Here is a 24770-nt window from a genome sequence, read left to right on the forward strand (position 1 = left end):
ACAAAATACTGTGTCCTTGAAGGGGTTGTAATATATTATTAAATATTATTATTATACTGTATGGGGGCACTAAAGGGGCATTAATTTTTTTATGGGTAATTTTTTTTTAATGATGGGGTGGGGCGCCGAAAGATCATTTCGCACAGGGCGCCATCTATCCTAGGGCTGGCCCTGGTGACATCCCTCATCTTATTAATGAAAAAAAGAATGGTTAAGGTAGTTACAGACTTCCTTGAGTTAGAAGCTCCACTGAACAGTATTTTATAGAAAGTCTCAAATAATGCACAGTAATATTTTCATATACAATCTCATATAATGTACAATTTAAGGACAACTAAACTGAAAACTTTTTCTCCATCTCCAACCATAACCCTTTGCAAGGAACCATCAGTACTGAGCATTTATGAGGCAGTAGAAAGAGACACTGTTTCATTATATATTACCTGATCAACTTCATTGAGGCTCAATAGAACAATGCCATATTAATTCAGTAGCTGTTTAACATACTAGAGCTAGAGTACTACATCAGTAACACTGCACGCTATTATGTACTTACAAAACCAATAAGGTATGGGCTCCCAGCATCTCCAAGAAGATGTGATGTGAAGCTCTGCAAAGCCACAGCTGTTGCACGGCGTGTCGGAATAACCACATACTGCACAAAATAAGAGTAAAAAAAGTTATGAAGAATATGGAAAGAACACATGAAAGAAATGGATATGGCAGAAAGAAGTTTCATCTCCCGACTCATCTAAGTACGAATAGGAGTATGTTATTTAGTATACATAGGCGTCTTCATTTATCTAGTATTTCCATATAAAGGTGTAATGAAGTAGAGCGATGTTTATGCAGATTATTTCAGGCCTCAACTAGACATTTATATCTGGTTTAAACAGTATGCCAACCACTATGTAATATATTTCTAGATGTTGTGAAAATTCCAAAACCAGTTAGCACCTTTGTTAGTTATTCATAAAATCCAAGATGTTTTTGATCCTACAAGGATGACGGAACTAGGACAGATCAATGTGAACATTTTATTTACGGACAGAGGTATGGTTTCTTTGCTCCATGTATATGAAGGAAGCCATAGTGTATTGCTGGATCTTGACATATCAAACAACAACACAGTATCCTGTTTAAAATAAACCATCCGTGGCCACAGCCTTGTGTTTACTTTAATAAGTTCAATAGGAAATTCCTTCAGTAGACGATGGTCAAGATTATTTCATTCCTCTACAAGGACGTAAACATGGTGTAGGACATTCCAATCAGAGAGCTGGTGGATTGAAACAATAGCCCAGGAATTAGATGATGAGAGATGCGGCTCAAGGAAAATAGACATCTTGTTCTACGTATTAGAGAGCTGTTAGAAGCCTTGGATAAATGAGTAATGAATTAATGTGCATGACAACAAATAGGGAGATTATATGTTCATCTGGAAATTATGAGTATGGGTGCGACCGCATGAACTACAATGAGCTGGCTATATGAGGTTTCATTCAATGTGTTACACTACAAGCACCCACACAGCGTGATTACAGTTCTACGGGAATGAATAGCTAGGGCAGCTCCCTCATAACACCAGTACTTATAGTATTAAGATAATGTTGGTGACAGTGCTTTATTAAGATGATGTCACCATAGATTGACAAACAAGAAAGAGATTGCCACTACCCTTACATAGTTTTTCTTTGAATGCCATCACTTTCATGGTGACCACTTCAGTTATCTGCCCTAGGCTGGTATCCTTCCCAGGTCTCAGTGCCTAGATAAGCTTATATGTCCGTTATCAACGTGCACCATAACCAGTTTCTGGTCATTTCATTGAAATATCTTCACAATGTCCACATCCTGCTCTTCACAATTTGCAAACTTTTCAATGCATGGGTTTAAGCAGGGGTTAACTAGAAGTCACTCTCTATGGGCAACCCTATTAAACTTTTGAGCAAATTGTACATTACAAGCACAAAAAAGTAGACACAGTTCATGCTTTAGTAATACAACTGAAATGTTATAATGGATAAACATTTCAAAGTACAATCGCTCTGAAAGCTTTTGAGGTCAAGGAACTGCTCACTGTAACTATTCTTCTCTTACTATTAAATTATAGTTAGAACTTTTTATTTTTGTTGAATAGAGCATGTCAAGGAGTACATAGGTTATGGGTCCATTAAACAGATTAATAGCAAAATCCTCCTAAAAAAACACATAAAAAACATTAAACATGAGTAACTACATGAAGCTAGAGCAGAAGTAAAAGTGATGTATCCAGCAGAAGCTAATAAACCATTCATGTTATTTATATAATATTATACAGTTAGAGCCATGCAGATTAATAGCAAATTAATTCATAAAATCATAAATTAACTTCCTTTTACCATAAACAAATTGACTACAAATGAAACCTATGAAATACACTTAACATGTAGAGCAGAATCCTTCAGAAACCCCATATTCTAGGTCTCCTTAAAGGATAGGCCATTGCATTTGGCTGCTGCTGTAAGTCCTTGCGTACTAACTAATTGCAATAATTATGGGAGTAACATACATATGGCATGGCAGAAATACAGAAAGAAATGTTAATAAAGAAAGGAGAGACCAGTAACCCTTTGTGTATATTTATTTTTGTGCTTGGTAACCAGGTGACCATAGACTGTTCTACAAAGGCCTCCAAAATGGTTAACGATTATTGCAATTTCCTCTGTTAGAGCAGCAGTTTGTACCAGAGCTGCTCTTCTCTCTAACAAGGGAAATTGTTATGCTGCACTGTCAGCATGAACTCTGCTCACTATCAGGTACAAATGGCAGATTCTGTAGGTCCCAGTCTTTTATCTGTCAAAGTGTAAAATTGACAGGAAAATATATAAAAAAAAAAACAAACAATTCTGCAGACCTGAATATTAGAAAATACACCCCTCTGCCTCTAATTCTATCTGATAATAATATCTCTTTTTAGTTTGTACCCACCCGATATTACCAGTAGAGCCGCAAAACAGAGAGGATGCGATTAGAAGAGAATCATGCGATTATGCCCAATTAATCACTCAAAAGTATAATTTCCAGCGCCTGATTCCATGTAAATAAAGATAAATTAGTAGCAATCAATATATTTACCATTTGTCAAGTAGACAAACCTATTATACAAAAATTTTTTAGAGAATCTTACTTACCATTAACATGTCAGCTGTGATGGCCCAGTTAGAAAACAGTAGAGTCTCCCCAGCAAATATACAAATCTGTCAAAATTCAATGTTCTCCATTAATTTAAGAAAATGGCAAGAAAATATGACCATTTCCACAGTCACTTTAAATACATTTCTTTCCCTAAAGATCTTTGTCCTTAAAGCAACCCTATGGTCACAGGACAAAATTACAAATGTGATGGGGTATATGGAGTTATATTACCTGGTGCCCTCCAGTTGTGCCCCTCTGCTGTGGATCCGCCGCTTTGGGGTCCCCTCTGTATTGTACCAAAATATTCACAGCTCTTCACAGACTTAGTCTAAGACATTTCTTTTGTTCTCGGATTGGCCATAACTGCTCACGTGATCAGCTCTGGTCAATCTGAGAACATTGGGACCCATAGTCTAAGAAGCGCTGCATCCATGTTGGGACAACACATAGGGGACCTCAAAGTGGTGAATCTACGGCAGAGGGGTCCAACTGGAAGACTCCATGTAATAGAACGCTATATGCCCCATCATATTTAAAATGTTGTCGCAGGACCGGATAGTCGCTTTAAGCATAGAAACACTTGGAATACCCATTTTTCATTTACAAGTGAAAATAAACACTTTCCAACATGTCGAATAGCTTCAAGAGAAATACAGCAGATGAGGATTGTTTAGTCCTCAAGATCTTCATCTCAGGGGAAGACATACCACATGTGCAACTTGTGCAGCAGAACAGGGGCCCAGCAGGTTAGGTGGGCCCATTGCTACCTCAAAAGCAGATAGAATCTTTTTACTGTCTATTAGATTGCATGTACGGGACTGAGTTAATGAATTTCATAGCTCATAATTACTGGTTGATTGTCGGGGAGACATGAGGGGGTGCTTTATGATAAGTGGGGATGCTCTATGATTTGAGAACAAGGGGCTCAATCTGTTCTTGCATGGGGGTCCCAATGCTGCCTATGTCCGCCCCTGCTTCAACTATGGTACTTTTACTTAAAGAGGTACATGCAATGTCCCTAGGGGTACTCACAATGTCCTCGTGCTGCACCTTTTAACAGGTGTAGCACAATGTTTGATCATAGCCTTGAGGGTAGTTTGATGTAATATATTTTAGTAGTGGATAGAAACATTGGCTATTTGCTCTATGCAACCTTCTTTGTATGGAGAAGACGACACACACAGCCCGACTGAGGTTCTTAGTAGTCATTTTCCAACATAACCGTCTAATAGACAATTATTGGTTAAAGATCTCCATTAAAATCCAGACATTGTGAAATGTGATATCTCCTTTTTAATCTATTGTCCATTATATAGACTCTAGATTTTGGCAGGATCGGCTGTTGATCTAATGTCTCTCTACTCCTCCCCGACAGAAGATGTCTCAGGAAAGAAGGATCGGACATGTTGGATTTCAACATGCCTGATTCTTTTTTCCTGCGGGAGATAAGCCACTGCACACTTGGCCTCAACATAAGTGTTTAGAAATGAGCATACCAGTAATACTTTATTACAATATCAATCTATATTATTATACAACATACTATACATATTAGAGTAGTTATCATGTGAAGTGAATCTTGCAAGTAATAAGACAATCCTTTCAATATGCTATTGGTGAATTGTGATTTTTATTACTGGTCTTCTGTATATTATCTGGATACAAGAAAAGTGCCCTTTTGATGTTCTGTACTTTAAAGCCCATGGTTAATGTGTAGAATACAAAGCCACCCATCCCACCGCCTGTGTATTTAGTCAGACTCTCTTTCCAGTTATTGTTTTGCTCTACTCAATATTTGTATTCTTGCTCTTTTGCTTTTGTGTATCTAGCCTTTGAAGAGCAGCATCGTTGAATGCTCCATTCTGCCTTATCTGCATTCTGCGTCTCATACAATATTCAATGCTAACAAATGTTTATATATTTGTATTATATCTATTAGTTCCTAATTATATTAAAATGGAACTGTGTGTAGTCAACAAACACACATAGAAATATGTCACCATGAATAAAGATCATCTTTCCCCATCAAAGTGATCATCAGAAAGCTGGAAAAATCCTTGCGATACATGCTGAGTATATCTGGCAGCCTCCCTCTATGCAGTACGCCCTTGGGGGCGAACTCGGGCAGCACGTCCTTTAACTATTTTGGCACTGATGACACTTAAGATGACAAAATATACTTATGAAATTCTGTTATCAACCTCTTGAATGCTCTACCACTAGAGGTCGATGACAGAATTTAAAAAGGGTCTACACCATAATCTTAAGACTGATGATATAGACACATATAAATAATAATTTACATGTATATATACATATAACCGTGAGGAGTCATGAAAGAATTTTTCTTTTCCCCGTGAGAAAAATTTGCAACAATCTCCGCTAGGGTTTTCCTCTGGATCAAAGAGCTAGGCCTGATGAACATCTTTTCTCAACATATCTAATGCAGTGTGTATGATAGAATACTTTACCAACAAACTTCCGACACCGCTGTAAGTTGGTGAGAGAAACTACATAAGCCGGAATATGTTTTATGACTAGCAGGGTGTCGACGTTTTTCTTAATTTCTTAATTCTTGTTTCTCTGTGTAATTTTACAGTTATCTTTTTACCAAACTAACTGGCCGTGTTGACACAAATCAAAGTTAATGCTTCTTAAGCCTCCCTATACAAACATTTTACTACCCCCTTAATAATAGAACAGATATATTTCTAACATAAAATCATTGCTGTTGTAATGCCATCTTGTATTCCTACAATAACCGCGACACATATATAATCCTTGTGTTCATGTACAATGCATTTACTGTACTTCTGATGAAAACAAACCTGCATTGGCAAGTATGAGGTGGTGTTAAAATCCTTGTGAATTAAAGCTATATTTTTAGAATACGCTAGACTTTCAATGGTGTTTGAACTCTTTGGTACAGGAAGTTTGTGATTCTATCTAGGTTAGACAATTCTTCTAGCAAAAAGGTGAGATGAGTTCATTATATTACATAATACATATATAGATTTCTGTACTGCCTCCAGTTAGCAGTCTAAGAAGATGAGTATATGTAACATGTCCTGTAGTGACCAGTCCAATCATTTGAGCTTGGGACCAAATTTTAAACAGTTTGTCTCATTTGGACAGATTCTCATATTGTGGGTTCCCCTGCCACAAATGTATTGAGGGGGTCTTGTTGCTGGGAGCCCTGCCAACAGGCTGAAGGAAATCTGCTATGCCAATACTCATTTTTCTTGCATTGGCAAGACAAGTTGCCCACTAAAGTAAGACGATGGCCATTGTTTTCAGTAAGTGCCCAGCAGTCCGTCAGGGTCACATCCTTGTAATAACCCCTTTAATGCAGACTATATTTAAATTATGTAAATGCCAACTACAATATATAACATAAATGAAGTATTTACTATGGATTCCAGTAGATGTTAGTTAATACAATCATAATTAAAACCTGTACATCAGTTTGCAGAATTAACAAATAAATTAATACTATTTTATCAAACAGCATTCTTGAACCTGAAAAGTGAAGATGCCATCTATAAACGCAGTATTTGTATGAGGGCGGAGGGCTAAGACATAAGAAATAGTGACTGAGTGGGTGGCACTAGTTCCTTAACAGGAGTCGAACAATTGCAGATCATGTGCAATCTGGATACCAGCTGAGCTGCACAGAAGGTTTTTTTCAGCCTGACTGGGCAGGAATTATTTTGAGCAGTAGAAAAGCACAAGAGAAAAGATTTCCTTAGTAAAGTGACTTACATATGCAGCTACGATGCTGCTCTTGGCAGCAACGAAGACCAAGCAAATGAAGATCGCAGAGCCCAGCATGCCCACAGCACAGACAAGTGGGTCAGCCCGTTGAGTTTTCAACCGACACCATTTAGTAGCTCCCGCTCCTGTTATCACTCCAAGAAAGCCGGTAATGCAGGTGATTGCGCCAAAAATCAAACTGTGAAAAGATATAGAAAAGTTTGTCAGAGACATGGGGAGCAGCTTATAAACCGGACACTTCCGTACCAGTGCATAAGCATTTCTTAGTTACACAGCTTCATTGCTAGCATTGATGGGTTTGATATCAATATATAGCATGCTATAGAATGCTCATAGGAATAGACAGCACACCTCTTATCTTACTGTGCCCCACCCCAAATGCTGGGAGCCCCCTCATGATCAGCTATTATTTCAGGGAAATCATAACGTCCATGGTGTTCATTGTATTCAATAACACCCTGCAGTCCTCCACTGCCAAGAGCCACAATTGAATGCGTTTCTATGCTTTAGTTAACAAAGAAGGCACCAGAACAAGTATAATAGAAATATATAAACTGTGGTAGTATTTGGATCACCATTGTAAATGAATCCAGAACCTTTGTACTTATTTTCCTACACATTCATGTAATTACCTGTCTTTGGTACTGCAGGGTCCAAAGTTACAAGGCTCCACTGTTTTCTGTACAACTTGTGCTCTGTATAGATAGAGAGGAATCCACATGCCCAGAGCCCCCGTTGCAAATGACACTGTAGACGTTGCCAGTGAAGAGAAGACATAACTGCGACTAGTGAAATAAATAGGAAAGTACAAATTAAGTGTTTGAAATACTGGTTGCCCAGATAGCCAGATGTGACCCGATAATTTATTTTGCCACCTTTGTCAAATTAATCATTATATACTATACTATGTAGCCAAATTGTGTCACTGCTGACACATGACATCCTCTCCCAGAAAAATATGTATAATGCAGAGTGGCCACCATTTTAATATCCTGTAAACAAAAGAACTTAAATTCTTCACTGTATCATACAGTGTTGGGTCTGTGCCAATGTTATAGCACTTTTGGCCGAAAACATTATACCTATTAAGCCACTTGTATAAAACAGGCAAAATAAGAGACTTAAGAAAAATATATACTGTAGTTAGTAAAAACCATGTAAAATTAAATAATGCATTGGAAATACATTCTGCATACATTGTATTGTTCTAAGAATTGCCCTTGAACTCTAAAGTAAGTCTATGTGAAAGAGCAGAATGACATATTCTGCACCGAAGAGGTCTAACTAGACTGAAACAGATAAGAGGAATATTCTCTCTCACTGAAATCCCCTTCTTGTTTAAGAATGTTATTTCCCTTTATGGCAGACATATGAACGCTGGTTCCCGACCTATGCCCTATGTAATAAGGGCAATGATCAGCCGATGAACGAGCACACGCACGTTCTTCGACTCATCTGCTCTTTTATGCAGAATTAAAAATCACCGTTGTCGGCAGCACATCTACCTGTATAAACAGGAAAACGTGCTGCCGACATGATGAAAATGTATGGGGACGAGCGATTGCAGTAACGAACACTTGTCCCCATACATAAGCAATCATTGCTCCGTGTGATAGGAGCAAACGAGCGCCGATCAACGAGCTATCTCGTTGATCGGCGCTCGTTTGCACAGCCCATGTCGGGCCATGTAATAGTACCCTAGGACTCGCAATTGACTTACTTCCTGATCAGTGCTTTCATGTCTCGGAACCAAGAACTCCGCGCCTTGAGCTGTTCTGTGTGTCCTCTTTTTGCTGCTGGTACGAATATTAGTATCAGAGTTCCTGTTATCATGCCTAGTACTGGGGAGACCTGAAAAATATTACGTTTTTAGAACATGGTATTTTCAAAATGATATAAAGTATACAAGAACTATGAGAAATATTATCTAATAGATAATGCATTGAATAAAAGATATATTCAACCATAAAGTGTTTTCTTAAAAGGAATAAACGTTATATTAAATAATAGATACTGATAAGGATTGCTGGACTGTTGTCATCAGAGTGTTAATGAAGTATGCATCTCGTGATGCCAACAGGTTCCTTCAAGCACTTAGGCTTTAAGTTTGTAGCCTCAACTCTTGATGTTCTAGTAAGTAAATTAACTGGTTTTATAAATGGTGTTATCAGGGTATGGCCCACTGGTCTACAATTCATAATATTTTTAGAAGATTCTGCCCATTGAGGGAGGTTTAATTCATTACTTTCCTAAAACATACGACATGTATAAACATATTTTTTTTGCTTCCTTTAGTACTTTTGGTTTAATTAACCTTACAATGTGCAAATTTGTTGAAATTTCATACATTACAAAACTTTTGTGTGAAAAGAATTGTATGTATGTATTTGTGATATAAGCTTTTATAATAGGACCCAGTAGGTCCATGCCACACCTCTTCCTTGACATTTATCAGTTCTGGTAAAAGCACAGAAGACAACCAAAAAACATAAAACAATAAGGATCTGGAAATAAACGTTCGCTATTTTTGGCCATTCAATAAGAACAGAAATATAACTTTACTATAACTAGAACTCCCTAGTTCCTTACTGGAGCTGCCAACAAAGTATTAGAAAGAAAAAGAGAAAGAGAGTCAAAGGTGAAGACGCAATGTTTCCTGTTTTAAGCCTTAAAATCTGATTTACTGTAATGATCAAACAAGCCATGCTAAAAAGGAAATGTGAAGTATATGGGGTCAGCACTAAAGTTCTGGAAACCAACTTCGTATTTTTTTCCCCTCTAAACAGGAAAGAGCCTTTGTTATAATCCTAAATAGCTAAACGTTTTGCTGGGACCCAGAACGATTCAATGGCTGCTAGGAACTGGTCTAATATTAAGAGATCACGACTCATGCTTCTCTTTTCACAAATTTTAGCCAATTTTGTTTCAAATATGCGACTACACTAGAAAAGCAAGATAAATGTATCTGTTCACATTAGCGTCATGGTTTCTGTTCATAACGGAACGATGACAATTATGAAGGATTCATTTTCAAAGGGATCCCAATAGATACTGACAGATTCCATTGGTTGGCTGTATTTTTTAACGGCAAGAATACAACTACAGACGGAGCTTTTCTTACCATCAAAAATACTGGAACCCCTGATGGAAAGGGCTAAAATGGTAGAGTGAACAGAGCCAGGGGGATACACAAGAAGTCCTGTAAAATATTTTTTTTCTTAAAATGTGCTATTTTCTATACATTGCTCAATAAACCTCATTTAAAGAAAGCAGAGAGCAAGTGTGAATGAGCGCAGTGTAGTTATACTGTCAGTCAGACAAAGCAGAAACTTGCATAAATTCTGTAGTATTGTCATTTAAAATCTTTTCGTCTGAATTTGATGTTCATTACGTAAATGAAATGATTTGCCTATTGTATGAAATGTCACCAATCTTCCAGAGCAACCATTTCTTACAGAGAAACATATGCTGTTTCGGCTAAATCCACAAAGGCTAAATAAGATATATTTTTTTTATATAATAATAAATGTTAAAATTGCTTACAAATACATATTATTCCTGTCTAGGGAATCTCTCTGCCCATACCATGTGGCATGTTCATCTGTTCTACTATTCTGCAGAAGCCGCCATAGAAATAATAGATGGTGTGTACAGTATTTGATACCAGGAATGTGAAAACCTTGGAAACCATTGGAAAAAATAAACATATGGGAAATAAAGTCTCCTTAGTATTTTGTTCGAAATACAAGGTTGTTTGAGTTACTCTGTATTTGCAACAAGGGATGTGCATAGTACTATGTATAGGCCTCCCATAACCATTACATCTTTGTTGTTTAGAAGTCAACCCCATTTTTCACTGTTCGTCGCAAAGAGCAGGGGAAAAGATAAAAATTCTGGGTGAGATGAAGGATACAAAATTCTAAGATCTAACCCCCCCCCCCCCCAATCCTTATTCCTTCCATCCATCCATTCACATCCTCTTCTCTCCTTGAACTTGAAGGACTAGTTTAAACATATTTTCAACCATAGTAACTATGAAACCAAGGCTTCTATGAATGCTATAGGAGCCTTGTCACATATACTGGTAGGGCAGTTACTATGGGATCTTCAGGATCTAAAAGTTCTTTGCAACCTTGATGGTTTCATAAGACTATGAGAAATGGCTAAAAGCTGCATTTAAACATATCTTGTTGTCCACCATTGTTTTAGATATTAGATTATGTTAATACTTTACCCGCAATGCCCAGCGCCAGTCCCCTGCTACCTGCTTGACACTGGAACCGGTGATATATCCTAAGCCACTGTGGGTAAATAAAAAGGGAAGATAAATAGAAACGCTACAACATTTCTATACACAGTTAATGTTGATGCAAATGAAACCATAATGCAAAACCCTGTTATACCATAAAAAAGATGGTTTACAAACACTGAAAAACATAACATGATAGTTTTTAAAGGAGACTGAGTAAATGTATCCACATTTACTATAAAAAACATGTCCATATTCAAACGCCTTCAACTATTTGTTAATAGTAATATGCAGTCTTCCGAATACAAATTATCTAAACAGAATAAAAGCAATAAAACACTAATACTTGTAAATACATCTAGCTGGTTTTCAGTTGTTTGCAGAGATCAGTAGTCGATTACTAATACCCTCTTTTATTTGTGAGGAAATGATCTTACAGCGCCACTTTACTATAGGAAATTGCCAACAGGAACTCAGCTGCCTCACAGTCTGGTGCCTTCCAGTGCAACGGTCAGCTATTATAGGGGGTCTCCATGCTGGTTTATGCAAGTTATGTTCAAGTGATATTCTATTAAACAATAACATATCAAACACTAAGATTTAGTACCAAAAACACAGAACCCCTTTTAAAATTGTTCTCCAGTTTAGTGGAACAACACATAACTCTGCACGTCCTATACATTTTTATTCCATTGTTATATAATATCACTGTCTTATTGTGATTTGGCATGAACACCCAGGTATACCATTGCTCTTACATTGCACTTGGCTTGGAAGACTTTAGTTTGGATGTAAATGTGCACAGCATATGCTTCCATATGCCAAAGTACTAATGCTCACAGTAAAAATCTTCCATCGGCTAAGCTAAATACCAGGAAACCAAGGGAGTACTAAAAGTGGGACCCCAGATAATAATGCTCATGGGCTTTCAGCCAGGTATAATACACTTCGACTGTGTTAAGAAAATGATTTTGAGCAGCATTAATCTCATATATCTCATGGGTTGTTATTGTTCTATTTTTCAGACTCTGGCTCTTGAGGTAAAGGAGCCGTGTGTCCCCTTCAGAAATAGGCCCTCGGGCACGGACCTAATGCCCAAATGTTCAGTCCACGCCTTCACGGAACATAGCGTCCTAAAAGACGTCAGCCGCCAGAAATTTTTTTACGTTACTCCTAAGCATTCAGGTGACATGGTATTACTCAGACACACATTTGGGCACTGTTTTTCTTACAGTAACACTAAAACAATTTGATTCAAAAGACATTGGGGACAATTTATTAAGACTGGTGTTTCATACACCATTCTTATTTAGAAGCGAACGTCTCTTAATAAATGTGTTGCATCTTTCGGTTGGCCGCACGGCACAATTTTGGTTCAATGACCACAGCTGTGGGCCATCCATTTCCCCCCATCGGCCATAAAATAAAAATCATACAAGGTCCTGACACAGAGCAGCATCAGGGCCTTATTTGTGACAGCGCACTTCAACGTCATCAGTGCGGCAACGCATACAACGTCCTGATGCGGTCCAGCGTCAGTATGTTGTATGAGTTGTGTCAAGCTGAGGGGGCCTGGAGAGGAGAAGAGTGGTGGGGTAAGTGTTAACTGAATTACATTTTTTTTATTGAATTTTTATTTTTAATGTAACTACCTAATTGGGTGGGGGTCGCGGGAGGGGCTGTCTGATTCGGGGGGAGGGGGGGGAGGTGGAGGAGGAGTTACAAGGCCCAACATTGGTCTCTACCTTGCTATGCTCCACATAGTGAAATCTATGGCTACTAGGAGCTGGCGTAGATTTCCACGATAATTTATGCAAAGTTTTCTGGCATAAAAGAAAATACATTTTTCTGACACTGTGGCCCCTGCCCCTTTTCCAAAGTTATGCCTCCTTGCCACAAAAGTGGGGAGGGCAGTGTAAAAAGACCCTTTGGGCCCTTCGGTGACTTTTCTATGCCAGAAAACTGGCGTAAGAAGGTTGACAAATTCTCCCCATTGCATTTATATATAGTGTAATTTCAATACAAGTCATGCAGAGAGTGATGGTTCTAATTAACAGTAAAGGGAAATTTTACTTGGTTAAATGTACATTTAGGAATAGTTCCTATTTTAATAAACCAATAATGGAACTTTAACGTAAAAATATTGCTATTCTTCAAAGTCTAGATCTAGGTTTTATTCTTTCATGATATGTCAATGGGTACTGGTAATGTCAGTGATCTGAGACCCCCACAGATCACGTGAATAACAGTTTCATTGAATTTAATGGACTTTCTGTTGACAGAGTTTTGGACATGTAGAAATTACTAAACAAAGCTTTCAGTTGAGCTCCACAGACCCTTCATTTTGGGGGCTCACAAACTCCTACCAATGCTGAGCGACCAATCAGGACAGAGTTAAAACTGGTGATTCGCTTTAAAACCTGAATGCCTGTATTAGGTTTGCACAACCAATTACTGTTACAAATGATTGATAATTTTTTAATTTAAAGAAAAATTGCCTGTTGTACATGGGCCTTAAAGGGAATGTGTCATCAGAAAAGGACCTATTGTTTAAATCAAATTTTTATGTTGAACATATTTTTTAAGATTATTTGGTGATGTTTTTATTTTCCATGTCATTATCTATATTAAATAAAAATAATCCTGAAATCTTGCAGTTTTTACTCTGGCCACTAAGCCTCACAATAGACTGACCCTTCCTGTTCTGTAGAGATCACTTCTCATCTCATTGTCATCACAGGCTGGAATACAATGACAGGTAACACCTCTATTATATAACTGGAGGGACATAAGACAGGATCCACCATTTAAGCTCACCTTCTCCCCATCCCTGCACAGTGACCTTTGCACAGGTCATGCCTATGGTCCATGTGGCTGCTGTTAAGTACATCTCACAATGCTGTTAAAAGGCAGAGCAGCATAATCATGTACAGAAAAAAATATCTACAATCCGTAAATAAAAACAGATTAGGAAAAAAGATTATGTTTCACTGTCTAATTTGCATGAGTAAAATAAATATATAGGGTGATGCATTCCCTGTAAGAATATTATGTTACTTCTTTTTAATCTCATGCTTATTTGACATATTTATTGAAAAATGAGAACAATGGGTTAATGTGTAAAGACAAAACCACAAATCACTGACACGTGTACATTGAATGCTCCATATGGAAAGTGGTTGTACCCTGAGTATCATCATGACTATAAATAGCCCCGTTGACTATGCTGACTAAGGTTACTCCCTTGTGAATATTCTTCATCTGCAGTACAGTATATTCCATGTAACAGTGATTACCTTCCAAGAGGGATAGCAAAGTAGAAGACTGACAGCATGAGTGTACGGGTGTTCTTAGTAAACAGATCTCCGATGATGGTGGGAGCAATGGTTGAATAACTGGCCTCCCCAATGCCGACCAAACCTCTGGAGAGTACAAGCAGCCAGAAATGCTGAAAAAGACATTCAAACACATAGCTATATTATACGGTATATACGGCTCGAAAAACAATAAGCGTTATAATGGTGCACGTGTTCAGTATTGATTTTTTTTCTGGCCTTGAAAGAGTTAAGGCAATTTTCTTTGGTTGCCACAGTAACTGGTAAGGGGGCATGTAGTGGGAATACACAAGAGTAAAAAAAGAAGAAGCCGGGTGTATCTCTCCTGGCAGGGGTCCTACTATCTGCCAGACAATCCCAATAAACATGGGAAAATCATTATATGCACTGTTTTGTCCCTGCTATTTAAAGTGATCAGCATAGTTAATCTTACAGTAAATTTGCCTTCGCCTTCAAATAAATACGTATTATTATTACAGGCTATTAAAGCGCATACATATCATGTATCTGTCCGACGGTAAATATTACTAATGAAATGATAGAGAATGGATACATTTGTTACAAGCTAATATATTATAACATGTAACTACATTATATAGAATATTTTTAAACATTCAATCTCATTAAAAAGTAGATTACATCTACATGAATGGGCACTTTAAAGAGGCTCTGTCACCAGATTATAAGAGCCCTATCTCCTACATAATCTGATTGGCGCTGTAATGTAGGTAACAGCAGTGGTTTTTATTTTGAAAAACGATCATTTTTGAGCAAGTTATAAGAAATTTTACATTTATGCTAATGAGTTTCTTAATGACCAACTGGGCGTGTTTTTACTTTTAACCAAGCGGGCGTTGTACAGAGGAGTGTATGAGGCTGACCAAAGTAAAAACACGCCCAGTTGGTCATTAAGAAACTCATTAGCATAAATCTAAAATTGCTCATAACTTGCTCAAAAATTATCATTTTTCAAAATAAAAACCACTGTTCTCTACATTACAGCGCTGATCAGATTATGTAGGAGATAGGGCACTTATAATCTGGTGATAGAGACTCTTTAAATGACTGCACAGATGTTAGTGGTACATGGCATAAACAGGTAGATACATAAATGTACTTCATAACACAAGGAAAATGCAAGGTCTTCAGTAGGTATAATTCTAATAATCCAGGATGGCTTAGGTTGGCCATAAAAAGGCATTAGTCTTTGTAACACCGATAGTCGGTGATACCGCCAGAATAGTGAATGCTACCATTTATTTAATAGAAAAGTGAATGATCATGTTAATGTCAAACAGATTTTCCAAATGACCGTATCAGCTATCACGAATTTCCAGAACTTCCTTATTCCGATGACACAAGAGCAGCCGAATGTACGCAGTGCATGTGTGGACTTCTAAAGGCGTATTCCAGGTTCAGCAAATAAATGTTATGCGTTGTATAATACAATTATAACATTTTCTCATACACTTTCAATATGAATTCCTCATGGTTTTCAAGATCCTGTAGTCACTCAATTGGAACCCTCATTGTTTACTTCCAGTGGATACGAATCTTTCCTGGTCATGTGATGATCACATAAGTGTTTTGAAAAGTGTGAAGAATTGCTACAGAAAGTATATTTGAAAATGGTGTAACTTTTCATTATACAAAGAATAACCTATATTAATGCCCCTTTAAGTCAAGCAGCCTTGTGACTATCCAGCCAGGGATTATTAAATGACTAGTAAATTAGACGCATACAGATCTAGAAAGCTTGTCCTCTTTTGTGGTGGAGGGTCTAGGTCACTACACATTGATAAAACATTTCTGCATTTCTTTGTTGTAGGTCTGTGTCCTTCAGGCTACGCACTTTGTGTATATTATTTACGCAGTCTGCATGAGAATAGGTAACTCCTCTTAGGGATTGCATGCCAATATTTGTCTTTATGCCTAAAGCGTTATCTGGAGGGGTCTGTGAATACAAGATGAAGACGGTTCATCAACCAGGGGAAAGTGAAAAAGAATGCATGCCGAAGACCCTTTCCATCAGGATTAAGCAGCCCATTATTGTACAGTCCTGAGAGTTGTAGTACAAGCAGAGACTATCATACAATGTGTCACTGTAGGCTCCATGTCTTAAGTGATGACATTAGGTTATCATAGGTTAGATATTAGAGATCTCAATTCATTTAGGGCCTTATATTTCATGTTATATCTAGAACCTAGTATTACGGCTGTATCACTGCATAAGTACAAATACAAGGATAAGGCCCCATGCCCCGGATCCGCAAATAGACTTCTATGGGCAAGTCCGTGCCGCAATTGTGGACAAGAATATGATATGTTCCATATTTTGTGGATCATTTCTACAGCCCGGACATACATCCGTAAATATTTGGGAAGGTGTCCGTGGCCTATAGAAATGAATGGGTTCGCAGTTTCATCTGTATTTACCGGATCCATAATTATGGATGAAAACTATGGTTGTGTGCATGGGGCCTAAGTAAAGTAATAGTCTTAATGGAAATACTAGTAATACAAAAAATGACCGAAGAATTATGTGAAATAATAACTCTAATCTGAGAAAAAATAAAAATAGTACTCCACCCTGGAATAATTGCTTCAAAGGGAAAGTAGGATGTCTAGGATAGATATATATATATATATATATATTGATTATAACAGCCAAGGTGGAGCAACTCATTACAAATGCAGATGGCTTTGGAATGAGATTTTTAATAAGCATATAGAGATGTGATATTTGGGTATTTATAGTATATACTTACAAAGATATATGTAAGAAATGAAAATGAAGTGTCACTGTAAATGTTATTGAGGTGATTGTTGCTACAGTTGCATAGGTTGGTAAAATCATTAAATGCATAGGCTGGTGCATGAATACTAAGATCTCTCATTTTATCCACTATGGACATAATGTTCTCACCAAACAATAAATATAAAAGTACACATGGGAATTGGAATAATGAAATAGCAGAGCTCTTTTATCACAGACAATGAGCAAGTTTGTTTTCATTGTGGTGGTAGAGTCACTGTATTGTTGTGATCCTCACACAGTGTACGCTGTAAATTAACACAGCGAGAAAATGTGCTTTTTTCAGATAATGTAATTCACAAAAAACGAAAACAGCTCATTGAGGATATTAAATTGGGACATTTAGACAAATAAAACCTGAGAATATTCGCAATGAATGAAAAATGAGATGATGAGATGCCATCGTTGCGTTCGGAGCCTTTTCTGGTTGTGATGAATGATGACGGATGTTAAAAGATTTACATCCAATATAAAAACAGTCCTGTGTACACCACTGACTACTATTAGATATATGGATAGAGAGGTCTTGTTGTAGTAGGATTGAATAGCATTGAGTACGAGGTGTCCTTAGCCATGTGCTTTTCAGCCCGTGCTATTCCAGTCTTCAACAACGTATGAAGACCTGTAATGAAGACCTGAAGCCTAACCACTTATGATCAAGAAGGTCCAGATGCGACTAGGATTGTGCTCCATGATACACTTCATCGCTTATTATTGATACATCTGTAATGTCTGTATGTTTGAAAGAGGTTCCCAGTTTCATCAACTCTATTCAAGCATATTTAGAGGACCGATGGGGTTAAAATTAAAATAAGAGGATGGCCAAAACATTTGACAGAAGTGGATCTCGACACTGGGTCATTCCTCTTCCCCCACTACCAGCTTTACTCTAGGGGACCCACAATCTAAAAATAAAATTGTCCAGACTGAAAAACACTGTACAGTGCGAGCCATGATGTTAGGACCCTCCAATGACGCTAGACTAAGCCATCCCCCTCCAGATGAATATTCCATATAGCATACATACAGCAGCAAGTAATGTCAGTAGGTTAGCGAATAACCTTTTTGCAACTGAGCCCAGGAGCATTCACCTCTGCTGAAAAAGAAAATGTTTATTTTAATCATTCTATTTTTTTTTTATGTTTCGGATAATGTTATTGGGTTTTGGTTTGCCCTACTGTCTAATGTGTTATATGTTTAGCGATGTGGATGGAATTAATTGAAAGGTTTGTGTTCTTCATGCTGGGACCTAATGTATTATCTGCTGAAATGTTGGAACTCAGAATTGATTTTGATTGACACTCATTAGTGTGTATGTGATACCATTGAATAAAGGCCCCCTCCCCCCTGCGTGGGTTGAAATGTTGCAGCTCTTTGTCATGCTGGAATCAATTTACCCCTTTGATATTTTTCTACACCTGGATGCGGTCATCTTCTTCCAAAAAGTCACTTATAAATAAAGGTCATGTGTTGAAGTGTTTTGATGGTTCTCCCGCAAAGAGTTCCTGTTCTTTATTTCTTGTGCTTCATAGATTGTCAGGTTAGCTTCTATTATCTTTTAGGGAGTAGGTAAAATCCATTATAACTAGGAGGGGGATAAGTTAGTTGGTACTGCATAGGCGTTAAGTTAGGCTGTGTTCGCTCGCGCCCATTGAGTGCTACGGGCAAAAAACTCAGCAAAATACGAAATCTCTGCCTCCCATTGATGTCAATAGGAGGTCAGAGGCGTAACCTCGCGAAGATAGGGCATGTCCCTTCTTTTTCCCGCGAGGCGGTTTTACCGCTCGTGGGAGAAAACCGCCCCCACCTCCCATTAAAATCAATGGGAGGCATTTTAGGCCGGTCTATGACGAGTTTTGCGGAGCGGTTTCCGCGCCAAAAAGCTTGTTAAAATACTTTGTGTAAACAGGGCCTTAAAGGGAATGTGTTAGTCCTTTTTTTTTTTAAAAACATTGTATTTATTTATTTTTTTGTAAAAACTTCCCTGTGGGCAGCCATATTAAAAACACACACTCACCTAAAGTGTAGTCAGTGCAGCAGGGTGTGTGCGCTTTATGGCAGCTGAAATAAATGGGAGTCAATTAACAAAAAAATGTCATCGATTTTTACAGTCTCCAGGAAGTGACGGAGGACAACCCCTCCCCCAGAGACCAGGGGAGATACATACATAGCCTTATTTATGTATAATGTTGCTATCCTCCCCCATCTAGGCTTCCAGTAATACAATAGAGCGGTCATTGACTTGCCCACCCTCTAATAATAATGAGATGACTTCCCTCGTCCTGTGCCTGTATATACAGCTATTAGTGACTGCTCTAGTGGCAAGTGGTAAAAACGTAATATTTAAAGTTTTTTTTATGTGGATATTCACATAAAAAATGTAAAATACACCACCTAGCTTTCTTAAAAAAAATTGTGTATAATAAAAATCTGATTTAAATAATGTCATTTTCTGCTGTTGAATTACCTTTAAATGCTGCAGATGATTTACAGGGTACTTTAGAGCCAGTCATTGTATATATGTGCCTTTGTGTATATATGTGCCCGTATGTCTTAAGATGTGCCATTTATGTATTTGTATATGCTCCGGTCTGTGTAATTATGTGCCTGCGTGTATATATATATATATATATATATATATATATATATATATGTCTTCTTTTGTCTATATATTTACCTTTATTTATGTATATATTCCAGAATGTGTGTATGTATATTTGCCTGTCTGTTTAAATATATTCCTTTATGTATGTACAGTATATATGTTCCAGTATGTGCGTGTCTGTATATGTGGTTCATTTTTTTTGTTTATGGAGGGCAGCAATAGAGAGTCCCGCACAGGGCGCCATCCAACCTAAGGCCGGCCCTGATTGTAAGGGCCTGCACTCCTGCCAATCAGAACAAGTGCTTGTCTACTTTACATCACATATTAATGTAGTTATCATTACACACACAGGCCATATTGGCAATAAGGACCAGCAAAAGTAATAATCCCCAGCAGTATGTGATCCACAAGTGGGGTGGGTATCTGTGAAACCTGCAGGGCCTCACTTCTGTATCTGTTCTGCCCTCTAGTATGTGGGTTCATCACGGAATGAAAACTGAATAAATTACTACAGGTGAGAGATCATTTTTAAGCTTTGTATAATGACCAACTTCTGTGCATTATGCTCGGCTTAGAGGAAAACTACTGGCACAGGTGCTTTATAACTTGGCACTGTAACCAGTGTGATCTCATATACGGACTGCTACCAGCTTCTGGAAATTTAAACAAAGGACTATAGATTTATTCATGCAGGAAACATAAGAGGAAGGTGTGACAAAACATGTGCAACTGGAATGCAAATATTAAAATTAAAAATAAATCTTTAGAATGGCGGTGACACTCCGTGTTCTAGTTAATCTCTGTAGGAATGTTACACCTCTCACATTTCATCCCTATGTAGCCTTGTAAATCTCTGGAGCTGTTATGTCATAATTACTACAAAAGAGAAACTGACAGCTCGAAACGAAGTCTAAACCACTGCCATAAAAAAGAGGATTTCCGAATAACAATGAAGCGCAATGACTAGGAACGTGTGCTACCCCAGTACGTTCTGCTCACCTGATCCTGCTCTAGTAGTGTCAATACCTTCAGTGTTACCCTTTCAGCTGAGCAAATATATTTTTTATTAGTGTCTAAGAATGTCACTTAGCTAGATGTTCAAATATTCTTAAAATGTCCAGTATGAGACGTTACATGGGGGTAGTTTTAGAGCAGATTTGTAAAGTTGACTCCAATAGGAGTAACAAGTCACATTCATATTCTCCGTGCACACATATAGGGACGTATTATGTCGAGCAAACTACTATCTGCCATGACTCTCATACTGGCTAACCTGTATACATGTGCCACTTGTTCCGAATGAATGAGTTTAGCATAGTCGCTGCTTGAATACATGAAATATTGTGTCTAGAAAGGCACACTAGTGAAAAGAAAAATAACGTTCATGCCACAATTTCTACAATGCATACTGGTTGTATAAGATCCCTTTCATGCCGTCAAAAGGATGTAAAAAAAAAAAAAGTATGTAGCTATAGGTTTCTATAGGCCAACCAACTATCAAGAGTGCCCTATTGGTATACATTTGGGACAGGTAAGCTTTTGGATATTTTTTTTATGTATGCAATAACAGGCTGTTGTTCTATTCTAGACAGCAAAAAAAACCATAAAAGTTCAGGTTGATGTGATTTTTATGTTGAAAGTCAATGGCATGGTATGAAACTGTATGTTATACAGTTACTTACATTTTTTGCATAGAGATTTCTAAATAAGAGCGTTTCCTAGCAGTAGTATCAACTTATTTATGAAAACTAGTGTAAAATCACTGTTAGGGTATGTGCACACACAAAATTACAAACGTCTGAAAATACAGAGCTGTTTTCAAGGGAAAACAGCTCCTGATTTTCAGGCTTTTTTTTAGCAACTTGCGTTTTTTCGCTGCGTTTTTTACGGCCGTTTCTGGAGTTATTTTTCTATATAGTCAATGAAAAACAGCGCCATAAATGGTTTAAGAAGTGACATGCACTTCTTTTTCGCGGGCGTTTTTTATGCGGCTGTTTTGAAAAACGGCCACGTAAATAACGCCTTGTCAGAACAGAACACCGGATTTCCCATTGAAATCAATTGGCAAATGTTTGTAGGCGTTCTGCTTCCGATTTTACAGCTGTTTTTCGGGACGTTTACGGCCCGAAAAACGGCTGAAAACACGTGTGCACATACCCTTACTGCATCACTCCGGTCATTACCAAGAGAAAATACTTCGGAAAATAGCACCAATGAAATGAGGATTTCTAAAACCCTTTCACTGATAAAAATGTTTTTTTGACCCAAACACCCACATCAGAGTGCAATTGGGAACTATGACCTATCAATGGAGCGCAGAACCAAATGAGAAAATCCTTACATTCCTGCATGATAACAGTTTGTGAATTTAATACAAACCATATGTTAGTAGGATACATGAGGTTGCCTGACCAGTGAGTTGCTAGAAAGAATAATATTCGAAAGACTATTAACTATTCAATTCCTGTAACATTCCTGACCAATGTGATGCAATCTTCGGCTTTCACCATGGCACAGTTCAGTCCATTCTTATGCTACCTGTTTGGAGATGAAGGAACTTGAGAAGGTGATTGCTGACCAGAAGAATATCCCACAGCTGAGGATCACTTTTCTGTTGAAGCGGTCTCCTAAGTAACCGAATATGGGAGCTGCCACCATGAAGCTACAGATGAAAACTGTCAAAAAAGAGTTCAAGTTAGTGATTGATGGCTACTGCTCTTACCAAATACATAACCATAGTTACTATACAAGTCAACAGAAAACAGGGAAAACACCAACGCATTTCAAGGTTCAGGGTCGTCACAGTAACAAAAGATTATTTTTCTTCTAGATAAGTAAGAAGTCTTATTCTTTAGAAACATCATTTTGGCATGAACAAACATACTACCAGCACTGAAGTAATGAAAAGTATCATGTATAAAATATATAAATATTATCTCATGTTGTAATGGCCGGAAGGAGGTGAAGGGAAAGTGAGCCCTAATCTACCCACCGCCCTGTCCCTGCCTACTTGCAACGACCCGCCCTAGGCGACGGGGTACAACTGGGCGGCGGTACCTACGCTGTCTAAGTGCACGGGAGAACAAACAGGGAACACGCAAGGGAAGGGGCAGTAGCCCACGGAACGCCGCGAGGAAACGGAGCGGTGAATGAATAGTCAGGACCAGGATGAAGTGGAGTATACCAACGTGAGCACGGAGAAAGAAGCAAGCCAGGGGCAAAGCGAAGCAGGTTAAGCGGAACTGCAGCAAGGCAGAAGCACGGCAGAAGCAGGCTGGAGCAAGCAGCAGTGAGGCCAGGAATCCAGAAGAATTACAAGCACTGAGGAAGAGAACACGGCAGGTAATAAAGGACAGGGGGCGGAGCTACCTCCGACTGACCAGGCCGCGATAGGCTCTCCCACTCCTGAGCCTGCCACCCTGGTTGGTGGGAGACGGTGTCAGTCTAACAGGTCTGGCCTCAGGTGTGGATTGATTAATCCCAGGAGTATACCTAGACGTAGTGCCTGGCAGATCGCTAACACATGTTGAGTCAGATAAAGAGCAGTTTACTGTAAATCGGGAGAGGTGTAACAGTGAGGTGAATGTACATACACGTGAAATTTACCTCTCCAAAACCTTTCGTGGACTCCGCCTAATAATAAGTGTATTAATATGTTTATCACACCCTAGTTTAATAAGCAATTTATTTTAGTAACGATGGAAATCACTGTAAATTGATAATAGCATTGATGTTGAATGATATCTGAGATAAAGATGAATGCTATTTATATATAGAACTACATATGTCCTTCATGTCTGGTAACAATGGAAGGTAACAGCAATTCTTTTGGTATGATAATGTCAAATAAACATGATTTAGCTAAACTGCTGAAGGCCAGCAGGGACCAAACATAGAGTCACCATTATGGATCCAGACAAATGTAAATGATATTGTCCAAATGGGGCGAATTCTCAATTCTACATTAGTAATGTAATTGGTTTCTAGAGGATGACAGACTGATATAGAAAATGACGGCCTTAATAGTGGATAACTGACAGAGCTAAAAAATATCTATGATGATCAGGAAAGCCATGTATAAAATATTAATCTAGAGGAATAAACAGCTTACTATAGTGTCTGAGAAATGTGACACTATAATAATTGCAGATTTGTTTCAACAACTAAGACTTGCATGAATTAGAAATTTTTCTCTTACTTATACCACTTTGATTTGGCTTATTTTGTGCTAATATTTTGGCGCATTTTAAACCATGCCCCTTTTCTGTAAGCCATGCCCCTTCCGTACTAAGCCACACCACCTTTTTGTGACACTTTTACAAACACCAAAATTGTGTTAAAGTGTACCAAAATTTGTTGCATTTTTTTTTTTTTACATATTCTAGATCGAGACATAGTACTAAATCTACCCCTATAGGTATAAAAAGAATGGTGTCGTGGATAATGGGCAAAAAGATGATAAATCATATCTGAAGTGTGTTGGCAAATTAGTATGGATTGTTAAAGGGGTTGTCCACGCCTGGACAACTGATGACCTATCCACAGGATAGGTCATCAGTATATGATCGGTGGGGGTTCGACACCCGGAACCCTCAAGTATTAGCTGCTCCGGCTGCTGGATGTTATGAAGGGTATGCAGTATTCGGAGCCGGAAGCAAATAGTTCTGACTACTAAATAGCGCCTGTACTGCAGAACAGCAACTCTGCTCCTATTCACTTGAATAGGAGCAGAGCTGCAGTAGTGCAGCTTGGCCGATATTCCGTGACTGGAGCCATCTGCTTCCAGCATGGACATCCGGTGCCTGGAGGCAGCCG

The 24770-nt window shown here is 38.2% G+C and overlaps 1 protein-coding gene across 3 annotated transcripts in view; it reads right to left on the reverse strand.

Annotated features, from left to right (window-relative positions):
• SPNS2 (SPNS lysolipid transporter 2, sphingosine-1-phosphate) overlaps positions 1–24770 on the reverse strand; it is a 112192-nt gene that overhangs the window by 22883 nt on the left and 64539 nt on the right. For all 3 annotated transcript variants that reach the window (XM_075852847.1, XM_075852846.1, XM_075852845.1), the window contains exons 3-10: positions 22494–22630; positions 14497–14648; positions 11186–11252; positions 8672–8802; positions 7584–7736; positions 6940–7129; positions 3174–3239; positions 557–655 (exon numbers count right to left, since the gene is read on the reverse strand). In XM_075852847.1, coding sequence (XP_075708962.1) covers positions 557–655; positions 3174–3239; positions 6940–7129; positions 7584–7736; positions 8672–8802; positions 11186–11252; positions 14497–14648; positions 22494–22630 — 995 coding nt within the window. The remainder of the gene's footprint in view (positions 1–556; positions 656–3173; positions 3240–6939; positions 7130–7583; positions 7737–8671; positions 8803–11185; positions 11253–14496; positions 14649–22493; positions 22631–24770) is intronic.

Source organism: Rhinoderma darwinii, chromosome 2 (assembly GCF_050947455.1).
Source record: "Rhinoderma darwinii isolate aRhiDar2 chromosome 2, aRhiDar2.hap1, whole genome shotgun sequence".
In the NCBI taxonomy this organism is placed as follows: domain Eukaryota; kingdom Metazoa; phylum Chordata; class Amphibia; order Anura; family Rhinodermatidae; genus Rhinoderma; species Rhinoderma darwinii.